Consider the following 19,909-nt stretch of genomic DNA (forward strand, 5'->3'; position numbering starts at 1 on the left):
GGAGGCTCAACACATTGCATCATGGGTTTTCTGCAACATCATAGGAGACCTTAATTACCTTATCGGAGATCTGCCAGATTTGGAATGAGGAAAAAAATATTCATTTGAAGACTACCTCTTTCAGTTTTTTACATCCTAAGGGTTTTAGGTATTTGGTGTGTTTTCCGAGTGTGGTGGTAATTTAATGTTGCTCAGAAAACTGTGTAATTAAATCACAAAGTCAGGCAGATTTGTCAATGAGCCATTTTTGTACCCTGACTAATGCAGTTTCTTCTATCTCACTGCCATTTCTGCAGTCTCGCAGTTCTGACTGTCACAGTACTTCTCGATTTAGCCTGTCTCTCCCACAACAAACAGGAGTTATGCCTGATCCTGCTCATGTTCCTTAAGGTTGTGTCTGTAAATATCTCCTGTTTAGAGGTCAAAAGAGAGATTGCTGCCTAAGCACTGGCTTAGCACAAAAAAAGCATTGTACGACAAGCTGAACCCTGTTCAAGGCATTGATTGAGGTATCGTGTCTTCCTCTCTTTTTTCTCTCTCTCTGCATTTTCCATTTGTGAATAAAAAGCTGCGGTGACCCATAAATATTACATGGTGGGGAGATGCAAAGCAGGAATTAATGACTGGGGTGTGTGAGAGAGAGACTCGTGTATGGCAGGTCCCTATGGGATTCTGCTTAGGCGGGGAGGCAGGCAAGCAGCCAGGCACAGTGAGGGTGTGGTTCCTCCCCCCACATCTTCCTCCTCTCCCTGGCTGCTCTTACCTTCCACGTCTCCTAGCGGCCTGTGGGTCAGAGTGTACATGCTCCCGGTCAGCCAGCCTCGGACCGCCTGCCTGCCAGTGGCACTGTAGTCACTCCCCATTCAACATTACTCTGGATGTTCACCCACTCACCCGCTAACCTCTCCCCAGCTGTGGTGAGCTAGCACAAGCCCAACAGGACGTGAGCTTCAAAGGCACTGGATCTCAGCATCGAAGGGTTTGGAGCTTTCTACCACACATAACCCTAGCTGTAGCTAATAAATCACGTATACTCTCCATCTGTCTATTTTCTTTAACTTGTTCTTTTGGTGGTTCAACTAAGAAGTTTCAAAAATGTTGAAATGACCCCATTGAACCAGTTCTGAAATAAATTTTCATTCTCAGACATTTTGCATTGTTATGGTATGGCCTAAAGACAAACTCTGTAGCTGTTGCCTCTCACCTCACCAAGGTAATAATTAGTGAGAGAGAGAGAAAGAGAGAGAGAGAGCAATAAAGAAAGCATTGGAGAGGTAGAGAGAGGATAGGATTTTCCTCTCTGCTTAGCATGATGAATGAGATGAGGAGGGGCCACTTGACACCTGTCACCCAACCAGCCAGGCACAATTACCTCCAGGGAGAGATACGGGGTGGGGGGGGGGACTTGCTGGGGAGTTGCGCATAGCTCCCAGTGAAATCGGCGAGCGTTTGAAGATCATTAGTGTTACAGACCCTGTCTTCGTGGCCCTGTCCAACCTCCTGAACGGCTGGCTTTGATCACCATGCCGCGTTTTTGTCAATAGCGCGGGTACACCGCATAAATTATAAAGTTATACACACAAAGTCAGCAGGTAAAGTGCCATGCTCGATTTTTGGAGTGCCCGACGACGGGGCCTCTGATTGCTTCTAACGAACTGTCACCGCCTCTCTTTGGCCAACCAACAAGCGTCCGACAAACTCGCATGTCGTTACCGTGTACAGTTCAGAGCATTGACGGCAGTCAGTAACTTAGGTCACATGTTCCAATGATGAAAGAGGGAAAAAATGGACATGAAAAGGCCCAGAGGCCTTCACCGGAGGGAAAGTGAACAGCGGTGTTTCTGTGTAGCTGATGTTATTTCAATGAAATCTCAAAAGGTCCTTGCATGTGTTAGCTACCACAAATTAACACATGTAACACATACATTTTGTTGGTGTGAGGAAGAATCTTGAAAAACCCAAAGGTTACAAAAAAAATTATAGCTGGGTAATAATCTAGCCATATGGTCTGCTTGTGTTAAATGGGGCTAGATCCATACAGCACCATAGTGTGAATGTGCAGGTTCAAGGGCTTGCTAATCAACTGGCCTCTCAACCATTACCATATCAAAGAACAAAGATAATCCCTGATGAATAGAAAGGCTACCATGATATCTATTTGTACCATCATTACAGCCCTGTTGTATGGTTATCCAGCCAGCGATGGTGAGAAAGCTCGAGAAGAACTGTAGCTACATGTACTAACAGGCCACACTGTTTGTGGTGGAGAACAATGACCCCCTAAATCTGACCCAGGATAAATGGGCAATAATTGTGTAATTTCATTGATACAATGTTGTAAAACTGAATATTCTCTCTCTCTCCCCCCCCCCCTCTCTCTCTCTCTTTCTCTATCTCTGACAATTTAAAATGATGACTATAAATCAAGCAAGCAACACTGCATTATATGCTCAGTTACTTTTTAGATGCCACTATGATTCATTTCTCATTGATGGAAGTCTGAAAATAGAAGGACCATGTCTAAAAGTGCTTCATCAGTTGTCAAGGGCCTTACAGACTTTGAAGGCACAATATTCCAGCATTAACCTGAATCAATGGAATATTTAAAAATCACATTATATAATACAGTAAGCATGCAATATGACACTAGTTTTGTGCTAAATTGTTCTCAATCTAACCGCAGGGGAATCACACCCTTCTATTTTGAGTGGAAAAGACAATATTTCAGGATTAAAGAAGCTGTGCTTCACTGATGTGTTCACTGCAATGGTTTTTCAATTACCCAAGTCACACACACACACAAACACACACACACCATTGCCGGCTCTTGTACAAACATGTTCATGATACAGGTATTATAGTGTACCCTTAAATTATGTGTTTGGCAGGGCAGCACTGTGGGTTCTATGAGTGAAAAATGATCATTATAGCTGATGAGGTGAGACCTGCAAACGATGACAGCATGACAGCTGAGAGCTTTTTAATTTGTCGGATCAGACCGTGACACGCTCCATCCGAGGATGGGGGAAATCTTTTCATTTGTGCAGAAGAAAGAGGGGGGGAAAGGAGGTCAATTAGCGTCAACCATTAGACAACCCTATGACAAGCCATATACCACCGCATGGGACAGTCGGACTAATGAGAGAGGTAGAGGAGATGTTCACCAGGTCGGACAGACGTTTCAGAGACATCCTCCGACGTTGATCACTGGCAAGACATCTGACTCGTACAGATTCTTTACCGTGCCTTAATAGCTCTAATGTGAGGTTTCTCCACAAGGGCTGCCCTCTATAGAAGGCCTGTTTGTCTGTCACTTCAGGTGAGCTTTCCAGACAAAGATTGTTAATGTGTTTGGCACGGCAGCGCTTTCCATGCACAGATCTGTACCTATATTTTACATAACAGTAATACTGTACATTTGCATATTGATTGTGTGCATGAAAAAAGTCATAGTGACAAGTTTTTTGTCACTATGACTTTTAAATTTAGTATGTACTGTATGTTTAACCTTATTGCTTCGGAAAGTTGTGTCCCTGTTTCTTTGATAAAAGCTGGGCCAGAATCACCAGAGCAACAGTCCCTATACAAGACCCTTACATTCCAGAAGGCTGTCCAATATTGCTGTGTATCATGCATATTGGATGCCAATATTGCTCCGCGGAGCCACTAGACTGGCCGATGGTACGGCACACCTGAATTAACAGGCCCAAAAGGGAGAAGACATTTCTCATATTATCAAATACAGACAATTTCGAAAGCGAGGACTTCTCCATCCATGTGTTATTTGACTGGCGGACAGGCGCAGACGTGGCCTCTGCTCAATATTGATCTGTGGGACCTTAAGGTACGTGACATCATTATGAGGCTTGACCTTGTCATCATCCCGTGCCCTGCAGCCTGGGTGCGCTGGCTAGGCGTGGGGAACCAGAGCCTCTGCCTAATGCCTTCCCTCAGAAGGATGCCGGTGGCTGCCGTCTCTGCGTCAGGGGGGAAATTGGCGGTGATGTTATTTGTTTTGTTGACCTCATGGGTCACCTTGCTTTCTAGGTTTCAGCCCGAGGATCTTCCCTCCGTCGCCCACCTTTAACCACACGTGACGTCTGAGTAGTGGATGGTGTTTGATCAGTGTTTCCATCCCATAATACTGTAATCCCTGTACAACTTTTTTGACAGCCTAATGGAGGCATGGAGACTTTTCCAATGAATTGTTTAAGACATATCAGTGACTGTTTCAGAACTATACAGGGGAACGTCCCATGTACTGTTAATGTTATATTTAGTCCATGACAAAAAGATCAAACAGAAAAACGATCAAGGCGTTTTGGAAGCTGTTGAGCCCTTATTCAACTGAGGTTTTTGAAATCACCTGCATTAGCTCAAATGATGACTGACTCCCTGGGGGAGAGCTACTGTGTGTGACACTTAAGTAATTCCTTTAGACTCCTGGCTTTTGGTGTGGTGTGTGTGTTCAACAACACATTAAAGCGGGTGGAAACGGCCTGTCATATTTCCCTGGTAACACAAATGAATAAATAAAAACCATGCTAGAAAAAAGCCTCTCCACCTTGCGTTTTCTCGTCGCCGTGAGTCGAAGCCAGGTGTCTTTGTAGACCCTCTCCTAACAAGCGTTGACCTTCTGCTCCGACATGTAAAGAGCTGCCGAGATCAGAACGGAGAGGGGAAGCTGTGAATAAAGGCATCACCACTGCGAGCAGCCAAGAGACTTCATCCTCTCCTCTCTCTCTCTCTCTCTCTCCGTCTCTCTCTCTCAGTTTCTCTCTCTCTCCACTCCTCCCTCCCGCCTCTCTCTCTCCTCTCTGTTCGCAGTAAAGCTTTGTCTCTGTGTTCAGTGTAAGCGAGCAGCGGCAGCAGCAGTTACCTTGTTGGCGGCACAAAGGAGCGCTAGTGTAATAAAAACAGCTGTCTCTGGTGGTCTCGCTGTAATTGGGATTGTTAACGTGGAGAGTTCCTGAGGGACACTGAGAGTGGCGTCTTTGTGTAAAGCACACAGCCACCTCTGCAGTATACCTTGATTCGGATGTAAGTTTGGAGAGAAAAAAAAAGGAAAAAAGCAAACAAGTCACCTGTGCTATATCAAGCTTTGCTGCTACTGCTGCTGGTGCTCTCTCTCTCTCTCTCCTTCTCTTTTCCACTCTCTTATTTCTTGTCTTATTTTTTGTAAAGGGGGTCTTTTTTATTTCATTTAGTAAAGCTCTTGTGAAGTTTTAGGAAGCTTGATTCTATTCCAGGATTCCACTGAGAATGTGTGCTTTAAAGAGTAGGTATGAAAGTACCTGCTAATGTTAAGGCATGTCTTTTGAAAAGGAAGGAGCTTACCTCCAAAATGTTCAGTTGAAGCATGTGTGATAGAAACAATTGCAACATCTTCAGCTCGAGGTGAATAGCTGTAAGTGTGACTTTATGACATTATGAGACATCAATTAGCCTGTTTTGTTTGAAGTAGAAGTCCTCATTTGGGAGGATAACACTTTATTCTTCCCCCTTCAAAATTCTGGATATTTATTTACTCAAACTATATATTTTCAAGTGCTCCAGTCATTTAAAACGGTTTCTTAAATAAATGATAGTATACACAAAAACATCTCAAACCTGCTCTCCGATCCACATTTTCACATGGCCGTTCGAATCAGGACATATTTGGATGATTACATATCAACATGTTAATTGCAACAATGTCAAGTTGCAACTTTTCTTTAATTAATACATGCCTTCTAACCTTAGTGCTCAAGAAACTCTTTACACAATCAGCTAAATATAATTAAGTTTCAGTAAAGATCTTTCACATAAGAAAACAGAAGATCTCAAAACGCGGGATAAATATGGAATTTCATACCGGCAAAATAGAGAAAACGCGCTTCAAAGTCAATTGCTCACGAGCAGCTCAATAGATTTATTTGACCTAAGATATACTTTTTGTGTGTTTCATTGTTGATGAAAATTTCATACGCCGATTTAGAGGTGGTGAAATATAAATGATTTCGTTAAAGTTTCATCGTAAATCAGTCTGTCGGTATATGTGAGGAGACACTGATTGCCCCTTGATGTCTCCAGAGTGAGGGCGCAAGGGGTGGCTTCAGCGCCTGCCGTCCTGGTTGAGAAGCAAGCCTCTCAGCAGCTGGGTGCCTCGCGCTATGTTAAGTGCTGTGCACTATCACCAACAGCTTTGTCGCAGCCGTAGGGACATATTAAATGCCTATGCACATCAAAAAAGGGGGAGCTGACAAGTCCTCGCTAACAAAGAGTCACAGCGCTCCATACGACTATGTCTTTGCTCGTCACGGGGCTTCGTGTTGGTTTGCATGCATGCAATGCCCTCTGCAACACCTGTCTCATGCGTTCAACTGCTTTATTGACTTCAACAAAGAGCAAAAATCGCTTACAACATTTAGATCAAAGATGGGAATCTTGGTGAAGTTATTGTGCTCTGGCACTGATAAAGTCTAAAGAACATGGCTCTCCGATTCTTTAATGAAAATAATCAAAATCTCTATTTACTGATGTCTTAAATCTAAAGATAGACCTAACGTGGGGCCTATGTACAGAGATAGGTGAACAAATGATCAACCCAGCGTTCATATAAATACGCTTGGGCATTCTAAAAGAGGGAACTATTTTCCATTAAAAAATTGTAAATTGCTTGGGTGAGATACATTTATTTTCTCCCTACCCAGAAGTCCAAGACAATACGCTGAAAGTCATAGGAAGAATACAGTGGACAGTGACATTGTAACAAGGAGACAATTTCTTTACCAATATAACAGGGATGCTTTCATATCAAGGAATTAAATACGTTGTGAAAATGTTTTAGTTTAGCCGTTGCTCATATGTATTCAAGCCTTTGCTCCATATGTATTCAATCACATTATATCAATTAGCCCATCCAATGGACAGATTAAACGAATTAGACAATCCTTGTTAATTAGAATATGATTAAAGGTTTTTAATTATATCATTGATGAAGTAGCCTAATTAGTAGGAAGATATGATAATGGCCCCCTGCGACAAGTACTGTATATAATTGTATTGGGTTTGCCAATTAAAGCCTAAAGACTTTTATAAAATCCACGTTCCACTGTCGTTAATAAAATAATATCACATATAAAGTTCATTCTAAAGTAGGCTACATGCTAAATTGTCAATATGACAGTTAACCAGTAAAGCGCATGATATGCTATGTAGCCTACTGTTTCCATAACTTATTATTTCCAAACTAATAAATTCGTCAAGGTGAATTACGCGCAACCACAAGATAACGTGGAGCGGGTGACTTTTTGAAAAGCCGTTTCACTATCTACAATTACATTCAAACCTAATAATCCAATCTTTCCTGACCCCTTATATATTTAAAGATGCTCCTCCTGTCTTCAATTTGCCTTTGGTGTCATAATTAAACGACACTCGAGCATTAACTCTGATTTATTTCGCCTCGTCAGGGAACGCACTTGATGGAGCTGTCCGTGGTTATTTCTTCATATCCATCCTAGGAATCTGTTCTGACCCCGTCACAGTACCGCACACCTCAAATGATTTCCCTATTTTTAAATGAACTTCATTTGTCCATTTTTAGATAAAAAGGACATATGAATCAGTTGGAGTTGGACACATTCCGTTCGTTTTCGTTTCAAAGTGGATCCAAAATCACAGAGATGGAAAGGGATACAATAGTGGCTGGAGCCATTTGAAATGAATGCCTTGTCGCAGACTGCCCATGCGCAGAGTCCCCAGCAGCGCAGTGGCTAATGAAGAATAATAAATCATGAAAGGTTTTTCAGGTACAGCCGAGTGTGAGAGGAGAGGGAGTGAGTAAGAGAACGCGAGAGGGGGGAGAGAACGAAAGAGCGAGTAAAAGAGAGAGAGGGAGAACAAGAGGCGGAGTGAGAGAGAGAGAGACACACTGCCTGCCCTTCGCCACAGAGCAGAGGCAGAACGAGTCCCCGCAGCATTGAACGTAGTCGAGGTATTGAGACTGTCACCGTTATCTCTTAATTACCAACAATTTTATGACGGAAACTTTGCAGAAAGATAATCGAGCTCGACAATCTTTTGCAGGGTTACATTTGGGAAATCCTTACAAAAGGAGAGAAAAAAAACTTTTTTACTAATAGTTTTTTTGTGGCATCAACAAAGAGGAGCTTTCCAAAACATCCACGGCGAAAACATTAATACTCTCAACTGGCGAAATTTAGAGTAAAAAAAAGGCTATTTTTGAGATCATTTTTGAGTCATCGCGCCACAGCCCTAACGGAAGAGGTAACCGGGGGCGGAGGCGACGCTCAATTGCATGGCTTATTGGCGTGAACGACATCTCTTGCAAAACGACGCCAATTAATATTAGAGGTACTAGAAAAACTGGAGGATCGTTGTTACTTAAGTAGCACCAAGTTAATCGACAGTGACTTGAGATTCCAGCAAAGAAATTGGGCTTGTTCTCAAAATCGAGGAGGCGGAGTCTTAACTTATTAAAAGGAACTTGCCGAGGCTTGGACACCAGCAAATATGATGATGATGTCTCTCAACAGCAAGCAGGCATTCGCCATGGCCCACTCCAGCTTGCCCGAACACAAATATTCTTTGCATTCCTCCTCATCCTCCACCATGACTTCGAATGCGCCCTCGTCCTGCTCGTCCTCCAGACACAGTAACACCATCATCAGCAGCAGCGGCTCCAACTCGGAGGCGATGCGCCGAGCATGTCTCCCAACCCCACCGGTACGTATTCTGCATAATCACCGCTTAAAGGCACATTTTGACAGCCCACTTTTTTTGCTTGATGTTTTTTTCATGTCTGCACAGCAAATCACCCAACACCTCCATTTTCCCCCTCTCTCCAACTTATGTATTCAGTAGGGTTTGCTTTTCTATTAATTTTTATGACCTGGGATGTTGCATGTGTCTTGTATTGTGTGTTCCTTTTTTCGGATTTCTTTTTTTCACGTTCTGGAAATGTTTTAAACCGAGGAGTGGATAGATAATTCCCAGCTGACAGTTATGTGTGCATTCTATTTGCAATTGCAGAGCAATATATTCGGAGGCTTGGATGAGAGTTTGTTGGCCCGTGCTGAAGCTCTGGCGGCGGTGGATATAGCCTCGCAGAACAAGAGCCACCACCACCCTCCACATCACAGTCCCTTCAAGCCGGACGCGACCTACCACACCATGAACACTCACCCCTGCACCTCCTCTTCGTCCTCCGCGTCTTCGGTGCCTATTTCTCACCCATCCGCCCTGTCTGGCCACCACCACCACCACCACCATCACCACCACCACCAGCCACACCAGGGGCTAGAGGGGGACCTACTGGACCACATCACCCCAGGACTGGCACTCGGGGCCATGGCAGGACCGGATGGTTCGGTCGGTACACCTGCGCATCCTGCACACATGGCGGGCATGAACCACATGCACCAGGCAGCCATCAACATGGCTCATGCCCATGGGCTACAATCACACATGGGCTGCATGAGCGACGTGGACGCCGATCCAAGGGACTTGGAAGCCTTCGCGGAGAGGTTTAAGCAGAGACGGATCAAACTTGGTGTAACCCAGGCGGATGTAGGGTCAGCCTTGGCGAACCTGAAGATTCCCGGCGTGGGTTCTCTTAGCCAAAGCACCATCTGCCGATTCGAGTCCCTCACTCTCTCTCACAACAACATGATAGCTTTGAAGCCCATTCTACAAGCGTGGCTGGAAGAAGCCGAGAAATCACACAGGGAGAAACTGAACAAACCAGAGCTCTTCAATGGCGCAGAGAAAAAGAGAAAGCGTACGTCGATAGCTGCACCGGAAAAGAGATCCCTGGAAGCCTACTTCGCCATTCAGCCGCGTCCCTCCTCAGAGAAAATTGCTGCTATAGCAGAAAAACTGGACCTCAAAAAGAACGTGGTGCGGGTCTGGTTTTGCAACCAACGACAGAAACAAAAACGAATGAAATACTCTGCATGCGTCTAGCTCGACCATTCGCTCTAAAAACACCGTCAACAAATGTTGAGAGACTGAAAACTGTACAGAGACGATTTGTAACATATTTCTTATCACACAATTTTTCAATCATCAATGACTTGTGCTTTGAACTCGAATAATTCATAACATTCAAAATGACTGAATACTCTAACCACTGTCAAGTCTGGCGGAAGGGGATGTGGAATCAAGCAAAGGAGCGTTTGACAGAGCAAGTAAGACCACTGGTTTTCCACACTTACTACTTCACCTTTTTATGTCAATGAAGTAGGCTACGACTCATAGGCTTTAATCACACGTATTTATGTTCAATTTCGGTTAATTTAAAGACTATTAGCCTATTTAAGAGTGAAAAATATTGAAAACATTTAATAATTATTGACCATGGAAACATTTTTCAACTGGAAGCACTTGGTTGGTGCCTGTTGGTGTTCATATATTTTTCATACATTTTCCCTCTGATTTGACAATGCAGTTTGGCATTTGTTCAGGGTCCACGAGGGGGTAATATGGCAACACAGTAGTCACTGCTTGGTATTGAAAGCTATTATTAGATTACTGCCAAACTACCCCGTGTAAATTATTAATTTAGCTGTCACTTTGTTGTTTGTCCCGTGTAATTAATTAAACCTATTGGATTTTAGGTGTGTTGAAGAAACAGGCAAGGGTGGGCCTAGGATAGCCTAGGCTACTTGTTACTAATAGACTGAATTAAGGTTGAAACCACTGGTCATGAAATGTAGCCGGTTTCTGGGCGTTTTGTACTGTAGGCCTATTTCAGAAACATCTCTGTAGATAAAGAAAAAATGAATCAAATGTATGGATTTGATGGGATTTACGATTGCCAAATATAATTTATACCGGTTGCAATACAACTTTGCAATCCAACGTGGGTCGCTGTCTTATGAACTATTTATTAAGTGAGGTCATGTTTACTTCATTACATATTTATCGGGATTCCCCCCTCCTCGTTTTGCTGGAGAAAATCAAATTCTGACAGCAAGTAAAACATGATGTTGCCAGAAAGCAGAATTGTCAAGAAATTTCTTTCAAATTCCTTTAAATTTTTGAGATGGTACAATCGAGAGATATATGAGATAGTATGCTCTTTTACAATTATTTTTATGTATGTTTTCTGGTATTTATTTGTATAAATATACGCGCATCATTATGAAGTCGTTGCTTGTTAAAATCACCTTGTTTAGTAATGTTTTCTTAAAGAGAAAGTAATCGTTTCATGGAAGTATGTGTACAATGTAAATATTTCATTGGAACCAGTCGATGCACATAAATATATCCGTACAGGTTTTGCTGTATTGCTGTTTTAGCGGAGTTTTTTTCTTTATGTAATGTCTGTTGCTTTTGGTTCCTGGTTGAATGATACTATTAATTTATGACATTCATGTATATTTAAGTTATTTGATTATTGAATTGCAATATGTGTTTCATTAAAGAACAAATTTTAACATTTTATTGGACGTTTTCGATTAGTGCATCAGTGCAGGCCTAATTCTTGAAAAGTTGGAAATATTCAATTTAATCAAATTACACAACCTCCTGGAGTCATAAAATGCAATTTGACAACAATTGTTATATTAGGCTACTCAATTTTAGTCTAGACCCTTTCAGTAAAGAATTATAGCCAGTTTGTCTTTAAACTGTTACTAGGTAGTCTACTTTTTGCATCCCTATATTATTATTATGCAGTCTTCACTTTCTTGAAAATTGTACTGTTCCACCAATTTAAAAGAGAGCACGTGCTTTTCTGACTGACTTGCTGCCAGTTCGTGCAGCTCGCGCTAGCCTACCTGAGAGCAAATGCTAATATTCTATTAGAGTCTAATCAGGGAGTCTATAGAGAGCTGGATGGGTCCCTGGAGCGCCGCTCTGCCAGATGTCAGCCCGCCAGAAAAACAGCCCGCCTGCCAATGTGCCCGTCTCTATTTAAATACACAGGCAGCAACACTACTTGTTCTTTTCTCCACCCGTCGCAGGCGAAAGGGCCTTTGAAGCACACAGCTTGGTTTGTGGGTCTCGTATAGGCTAGATAAAAAATAAACATTTTGAGTGGAGTGTCATTTCCAAAGCGCCTGTTCATGTCAGGGCGATCTAGCGGGTGACTGGGTTGGTGCCAGCGAATTCAGATGCGTTTCAGAACCATGGATAGCTACCTGAGGGAAAGGGGAGAGAGGCGCCTGCAATTAGCACTTCTGAAATCTGTCCTCCACATTTTAAACAGATTATTTATAGCATCGGAATGTATTTGCATGCAATTATGTGGATACAGTTTTGATACATCCAGTTTGATTAAAGGCTGTAATAGGCTGTAGTCTATCTGGGAGTGAGTGTAATAAATGCAAACCTTTTCAACTAACTCTATGGAAAACTACAATTATTTTGGTGAATTGTGCAATTGCTCTTCAATACAGCAATTAAGTAGGCGAGCACAAGCACACAATTTATTCAATCAATAGCTAAAGTGCGATAAAGTAATATCTGGGCTGCATAATCAGCCCTGAACAGGTGGACTTGATCAAAACATTGCACAATATACAACCATTTAGGGGCCCATTGAAAAAGTGGGATTGTCTGTTTTGAATCAAACACTGATACATGGGTTATGACGTCAGAGCTAGCAGCTTTGGCTGGAGTGGTTATCTATTGATCATCAGACCCCTATGTTCATACATATAACGTCCATTTGCACATTTGTAACAACATCTAGTTATTTTAATAATCATTCAGTTCAGTAAATTGGCTCTAAATTCAACAATGTGTAGACCTAATAATAGTCAGATAATTCCTGACCTATACAACATGAAATTAGAAAACCTAATGTACTGTAAGTAGGCGATTTCATTGTCATGTAATTTTAGCCTAACAATACGATTTTTAGAAGTTCTAAGATGACTAGACAGCCGCGATGTTTCATCAATTAAAAGATGCTCCTGGTGAACGGTTATAATTTCCCCTAAACGAGTCAATCACTTAATACGTTAATATGAGCGAATTATTAAATTACACATCGAATTATGAAAAGCAGATAATTATGAGGAGCGAGTAAGTAGTCATTAGCCAGCCCTGTTAATTACCGTTGGTCAGAGAGGGCGGCGGAGTCTCATCGGGATTTGAAATTTACTTTATGTAGTCTCACTGCTTGACACTCGTACAGATATGGAGGTCTCCCTAGACAGTTGCCCATTTCACTTTCAGAAAGGTGCGAGAAAATCTATTGGGATCCTTTGATAGCGAATCAATCTATCTCACGTTGAAATACACGATCACACATATACCGCACGCACACCTATGCGCACGCGCACACACAGCATGTCAACTATCGCCAAAGAAAATCGAATATTTTCTTGCTTGAAATATCCCAACCAAAGCATTTTACCTGGGAGTAAAACACATCATTGATGTACATCTTGCTGCATTTGTTCCTATAACATTGAGACGTAGAGCTAGCCTACACATCATGGTGGCTCTGCTGCTCAAAAAGAAAAGGGCATGGCTGTTTCCCTTTGTTATAATTAGGCCCTCTGTTTTATTTTTCTCTTTCCCCTGAACATTTCCCCCCTTTCACAGGGATACTGATGCAATTTTAATGAAGCTAGGGACTGTCGGAGCTCCGCCTGGGGACTTGCGAATAGAATATTTTAACTGTACATTTACACCAAGTGTCTGCCTTCAAAGACGAGACTGCACTCGAATTAGAGGAACTACAAGCCAGAAATTGAATGCTTTACATTATAACCCTTTATTTAGGGCTCGGTGCTCCGCCAAAATATGTCACGTTGCATCGCCAGCAGTCTCTGGTTTTGCTAAAAGAACGCCAGACATTGTCGCCAGTCACAGTGAGATTCTAGATTTGTTGTTGCTGAAATATTAATCACCATTAGGCTATAGTCTTTGTTTTGTTTTTAACAAGAAACGAATCAATAGATTTTCATTTTGAGGTTAAAAATAGGAAATTCATTTCACACGTAAATTCTGTCATTGGCTTTGCTGTTGCGATTCATATATCCATGCGTAATCATCGTATTGAAGAACAAGTGTGCAGTCTCTCTCCCTAAAACCCCCACCTTCTCTCTCTCTCTTTCTCTCTCTCTCTAGTTTTCACACACACAAACACTCATACTGTAGACACGCGCACACGCGATGGCACTTGCTCTTTGCGCATAAACCATATAAATGAACACATAGGAACGTACACTTGCACACGTGGACATAACCATACGCTGTATATGATAACAAACGATTGACAATGTAGTCAACACTTTTAAGGGAGTACAGTTACTGTAGCTATACGTGACTATCAGTACCTTTCCCTATGAAATTGTTGCCAAATGAAACAATTGCAGAGTGCAGTGAAAACGCAATTATGATTCGCGTTAATCGCATTAGATCGGCTATCTTGAACACTGATTCTGAGCAACCTTTAACTGTAATGTCACATATGTCAGTTGCATTAATAACCAGAAGAGACTGCGCCCTTTTGTTGAATCAAGAAGTAATCTAATTTGTATGTAAAACCTCCATATAGTTACAGTTCTGTTATGGTCCTGTATAGAACCTTAAAAGGTGTGCACAGTTTAACACTAATTTGTTTAAGGAAGACAATTTAAAAGACTAATTTGAGTGATTGAATACATTTATATTAGGCTATTTCCATAGAAGGCCTATGGACGTTTCAGACTTTGCATCGCCATTTTGTCATGAAATATTTATCCTATTGATTCAGTTCAACTGCATAGGGTATCTTTGCAAGCTTTGACTATGATGATTTTAACGCGTTTAACGTCAACTAAAAATGAGAACATAGCATCAATGACATGAGCAGGCCATAAAATTAAACGCAGTGCTTTTGGTGTAATCGTCAATAGACACTTATGTTCCATAGCCTTAAACTAGTTGAACTCTGTGTGATGGCAATCTGTAATTAAGGCCTGCGTTTGTTCTTAATGATGCACTTAATGGGCGTAATGCTTTATTAATAGAACCAGAATGGCTCAAATTACCAGGCCTTAAACTGTAGGAATATGCATACGCATGTTGGTTGATAAAGCAAACAATTACTCAATGAACATCGAGGTTAACAACGACGTAATAAATGTTGGCTCAATTTTAGTTGAAAGCAATTCATACACATTCGTACAAATAAATATTGTTGGATAGGCCTATTGGATATTGTTTAAGCTTTTGAATACTGTGTAGCCTATAAATGACAGGTCTACAACGCATTCATGTTCTTCTAATGAGCTACATAGTTAGAGATTTGAGTATATTCCTACACAAACATTCAAACTGACATGTTATTTTCCATATCTTGAATATCTTGATGTTCTGATCAAAAGTCTTTGACTTTTCCCCAACTGATTGTCGCACCATTCTCCTTAAGATAATGACCTATTGTTTAAATATATCTAGGTACTGGCCCACTGTCATTAAATATTAAACAAGGCAGGATGGTTCTGGACATTTATGTGCCTAAAAGTCTCCTTTGAACATCCTGTTCATTTCCCCAGTAGTAGCCTATCTGCAAAAGTCATTTAACGCAGTGAGCGTTAGATTCATTCTCAGAGGCCGCATGGGCCGCATCGAGTGAGTAAGTTGTAGTAGTCTAAAGATTGGGCATTCGGTAATGAAAGGTATAGCTGTTTCGTGGATGTGTGTTCATTGGGCTTTGACAGCCGTGCTCTGTTGCAGATCTATTAATCATATCCACAAAGAGTGCCAGTCTCTCTCTCCATCTCTCCCCCTCTCTTTCTCCAGCTTTCAGTTTATACAGAACAGAATCATTTACATAAAGTCCTTAAGGCAAATAACTGTTGGGGGCTCTAATTTATATCTGATCGAAAATTAGCCGTCATTATGCGCGCCATTAGCCGCGTCTTTAATGTGCTTCTAAGCACCATTTGTCAAGCAGCTTGTTAATATCCTTCAAGTCTTTAAAGTTGAGAGCTCATTAAAGACTCTGTGCCCTGCTATTGATGCTATTTTATAAAATTCTGCATAGGGGACAGAGCAGTTAAAGCATTTTTTTTCTCTGACAAAAATGCATTTGTTTTATAAAGATGGGCCAACAATGCTGCTGGTTGCACTGTAAGCGAATTTGCATAAACAGAATTTGGCCTTTAAAACAAAATGCTGTCCAGTCTATAATCTGAGTAAAAAATTGAACACAAAATAAGAAATCAAATCATTAGATAAACATGTTGATAATATTTGAAAAAAAAAAAACTAAATATATTAGTCATACAAAGCCTACAAGGACTTGTTACTATAGGCAATTGATAAAGAAACCATACTGGAGTGAGATACATATTCCTCCTCTGATATCACACGTGAAGCAAGTGAGGGGTCCTGTAGTGGTCACGCTCTCCAGCCCCCAGCCCATAATTAGGCAGCCACGCTTTTCCCATCGCCTGTGGGTGAGAGCTATGGTAGTTTATTATTGGTTAAAAACTCCGGTGTCCTTATAGTTCTCTTTTTCACGAGCACGGGTTCCTCCAGGCGAAAGCAATAAAGAGAGTAATTAGAATGCTAAAGACAGATGTAAATAAAGGGAATGAGACAGTGGTGAGAGATGAGGGGTCTAGGTCACACTCTCATCAAAAAACCCAGTTGGTAGCAAATGACACCACGCACGGTGCCAGGGGCTACGGCTGCTCACCAGAGGCTCAATGGACTGAATTACCGTCTCAATGGCGATGCATAGCAAGCACCGATGAGGATAACACATATATGTGGATTACCCCAAACATAATATAGTATATTATGCATGTACATAATATAGTGCGTTAAAAAGCATGTGCCTTCATTAAACAATGCGCTGTAGAAATAACGAGTGCATTCAGTGATATAGGATTCCCACGTTATATCTCCCATCATAATTTACCCATGTGTGAGTGAGTGGTATGGGTGAGGCTCCTGCCAAGTTATATTTTGCCTTTGCCTCATTCCCACAGCCAACTGAGGCTCTGATTAAACAAGAGGTTCTTCAAACAGATGTTGATTGAAAAAAAATGGGTACCAATAATTTAATATTTTATGAAATTTCATTGCATCAACACAGGCAAAAAAGGACAGGTAAGGCAGAGAAGTCGAGGAATACAGTGGCTGATATGAGCATAAAACACAATTCACTTGAGATTACAGGCGTGGATGGGGGTGCGCTAATTAAAATATTAGCATTATTAAAAATACATTAACTACAGGCACGCTATCATATTTAACGAGCACATGAACCATTACATAATTGTTTGTGAACTTTTTTTGTGCTGTGATGAATCATGTAAAAGGCTAGGCCAGGAACTGAAAGGGTACTAAAACGTTTAGGAGGCAGGGATCATTGAAATATGGCCTTTAGCCTAATAAAATGCATGTCTGTCTGCAAATCAATTTTCTAAATAAAAGACCTTGGTTTGAATGATGGGTTTCAATGGTGTCCTTTTCACAAGGTTAAGGTCAACTTCATTTTGTTTCCCGTCAATTTCGCAGATAAATTAAAATTCTATTCATACATTCAGAAAATAATACATTATGGCTTCAAAGATTCCCCCATTACCTTTCATGAAGTCCTTTGTGATACAATAGATAAATGATAGAGCATGTTCAAATTAGGTATCCAAAATGAACAGCCAGATCTTACAAAACGACTATGCATCACTGAGATGTGGCTTGTACAGTTACTGTCGGTGTACACACAGACATTCACACCTCTACATTTTATATTTAAAACTCTTATATGTTTACGATATGCACCTTCCTGCCATAGTAAATTCCTTGTTTGTGCAAACTTAGTTGGCAAATAAAGCCGATTCAGACACGCTTCAGAGTAGTAGCAAGGTTATAATTGCCCTGAAGAAGTCAACTTAACCTATTTCAGATATCGCGGCCTACCCTCAGAGTTCAGTATCGCCAATGGCACTATGCCCGATCAAGGTCTACATTTCAAACAAAAGTAAAGCCCAAAAAAAAACAAAAACAGCATCATATATGTTGAAACCTGACTCCTCAGAGGGTGCTGCAATGATGAAAACCTCTATTGGAAGGTACAGAACACAAGAGGCAGGTGCAGTAGCCCATTAGAGCTGCTTTGCAGGATTCTCTCTGATCTTCCTCTGTTAATGAGGTGCTCTGTAGAGGTTTGCTTGGCTTCCTGCTCTCCGTGCTTTCTTCCTACCTCTCCTTCTACCCTTCATCTCTTCTCCTGAACCTGGAAGGAACTCCAATCGCTGCTTCTGCTGCTGTGACTGCTGACTACAGAGGCTGGTGAGGAAGCCATTGTTCACTTGCTTACTGTTTTCTACTGTACGTTTAGCCAGGAGGTACAGATCAGTGTGCATGAGCCCTATGATGTACAAGATAAAACAAAGACAAAAGGCTATGGTGACCTGTCATGAAATCTGCATGTTTTTATTACCTGTAACCAAACTGTCTTAGTGATCCTATTTACATACGAATGCTCTACTGAAAGTTTCATCTCGGAAGAAAAAAAAGTGCTGGTGTTGTTGTTTTTTTCCTTTCTCCCCCCCCCCCCCCCCCCCAATTTATTGGATTACACTTCACTGTTGAAACCTGTACTTCTGAGGTGTCTTTGCAAAAGGTTGATTGCTATTGGATATATTCCTGCCCTGGCTGCTCCAGGCCATTATTGCTGTGGATGCAGACTACTGTCGGAGCCCTGATGGAGTGACTGGGAATGGGTGAGGTTTCTGGCAAACCATAGAATGTGATTCATGCGGACATAAAGAAATGTTAACGGTCACAACAGACCTTTGTGTTGGGTTGGATGGCCTTCCCTGACGTTGGTCGGCCCTCTCTAAGATGATGCTCGGCTGCTGTCCTCGTCCATCCTCTCCTTCAGAACCAGCAGGAGAGCAGCAATGAATACAACACTGCACTACTGTTTGAAAGAAACACTGTCGCGAGAGAAATACAAAAACAGGCTCCTGAATCGGAGACAGAATTGCTCACGTCGCTTATCCAGAGTACATGTACGAACACAAACTGTAGGTGCAGGCATACCGTCTGCAAACATGGAATGTCTTCAGCATCGGTGCTATTTCTCTCTATGACTTTCATTACGTACAAAAATGTCACGATGGCTGAACAGCTGTCATCATTATACAGTATCCCAGTGTCTCAACTAAGAGGTAGACGTGTGTGTCCTTTGGTAATTGTACAGACACATGTAGCACACATAATTATCATAATGACACATTTACATAGAAACTCGATTCCACAGGGTCCGCAGCTGCCCGTTCCCTGGTGTGTACGTTGCCTGTGCTGTAGGATGGTCCCTGAGTCTTGGGCTGTAGTGAAATGCCACAGACATAGTTTCTGACCTCTATATAGCGGCGCTGAAGGACCCAGACAGCTGTAAACAACACTGTGATCAGTCCCATCTGCTCCCATGTCCCACTTGTGTGGATACATTTTGCCATTTCTTTCACCCACTGCCAAGTGGCTGCCTCAGGGCATCTAACTCAGAGAAAAGAGCTCATTTACCAAGGAGGAAAGAAGCAAACTAGTTCTCTCTCTCTCTCCGCCCCTCGCTCGCTCTCTCTCTCTTTCTCTCTCTCTGTGTGTGTGTGTATGTGCGTATTGGCTTGGAAACTTGGTCATGGCACTCGGTTAATTTAGAAAGATGGGTCACACGCATGATAATTTTGGACTCCATTGTGACACTAAATCATGACACTGAATAATAATACAGCACCATCTAAATGTCAGGGACAGTGGATTAAATGCTGATATTTTCCGTTCAAGAATGTAGCTGTAATGCAGCATGCTGTGTTGACATAGCCTCTCACCCCTCTCCAGGTTAATGCCAGCAAAACACTTTGAAGGATTAGCTGAATAGGCCTCTTGAGCTGGGTCTCAATCAACTCTCAATTGAGAGTGAGTGGGGGGGGGGCAGGGGGTT

The 19,909-nt window shown here is 41.9% G+C and overlaps 1 protein-coding gene and 1 long non-coding RNA gene across 2 annotated transcripts in view; one reads left to right on the forward strand and one right to left on the reverse strand.

The window, feature by feature from the left end:
• LOC134033825 (uncharacterized) overlaps positions 1–19,909 on the reverse strand; it is a 50,773-nt gene that overhangs the window by 11,777 nt on the left and 19,087 nt on the right. The gene's annotated exons all lie outside the window — the stretch shown is intronic.
• Positions 7,908–11,443, forward strand: pou4f2 (POU class 4 homeobox 2). Its single transcript, XM_062478686.1, has 2 exons — positions 7,908–8,730; positions 9,037–11,443. Exons 1-2 carry the CDS (start codon positions 8,518–8,520, stop codon positions 9,967–9,969), a joined length of 1,146 nt encoding a protein of 381 aa, XP_062334670.1. The 5' UTR covers positions 7,908–8,517; the 3' UTR covers positions 9,970–11,443.

Source organism: Osmerus eperlanus, chromosome 14, assembly GCF_963692335.1.
Source record: "Osmerus eperlanus chromosome 14, fOsmEpe2.1, whole genome shotgun sequence".
Taxonomy (NCBI): Eukaryota; Metazoa; Chordata; class Actinopteri; order Osmeriformes; family Osmeridae; genus Osmerus; species Osmerus eperlanus.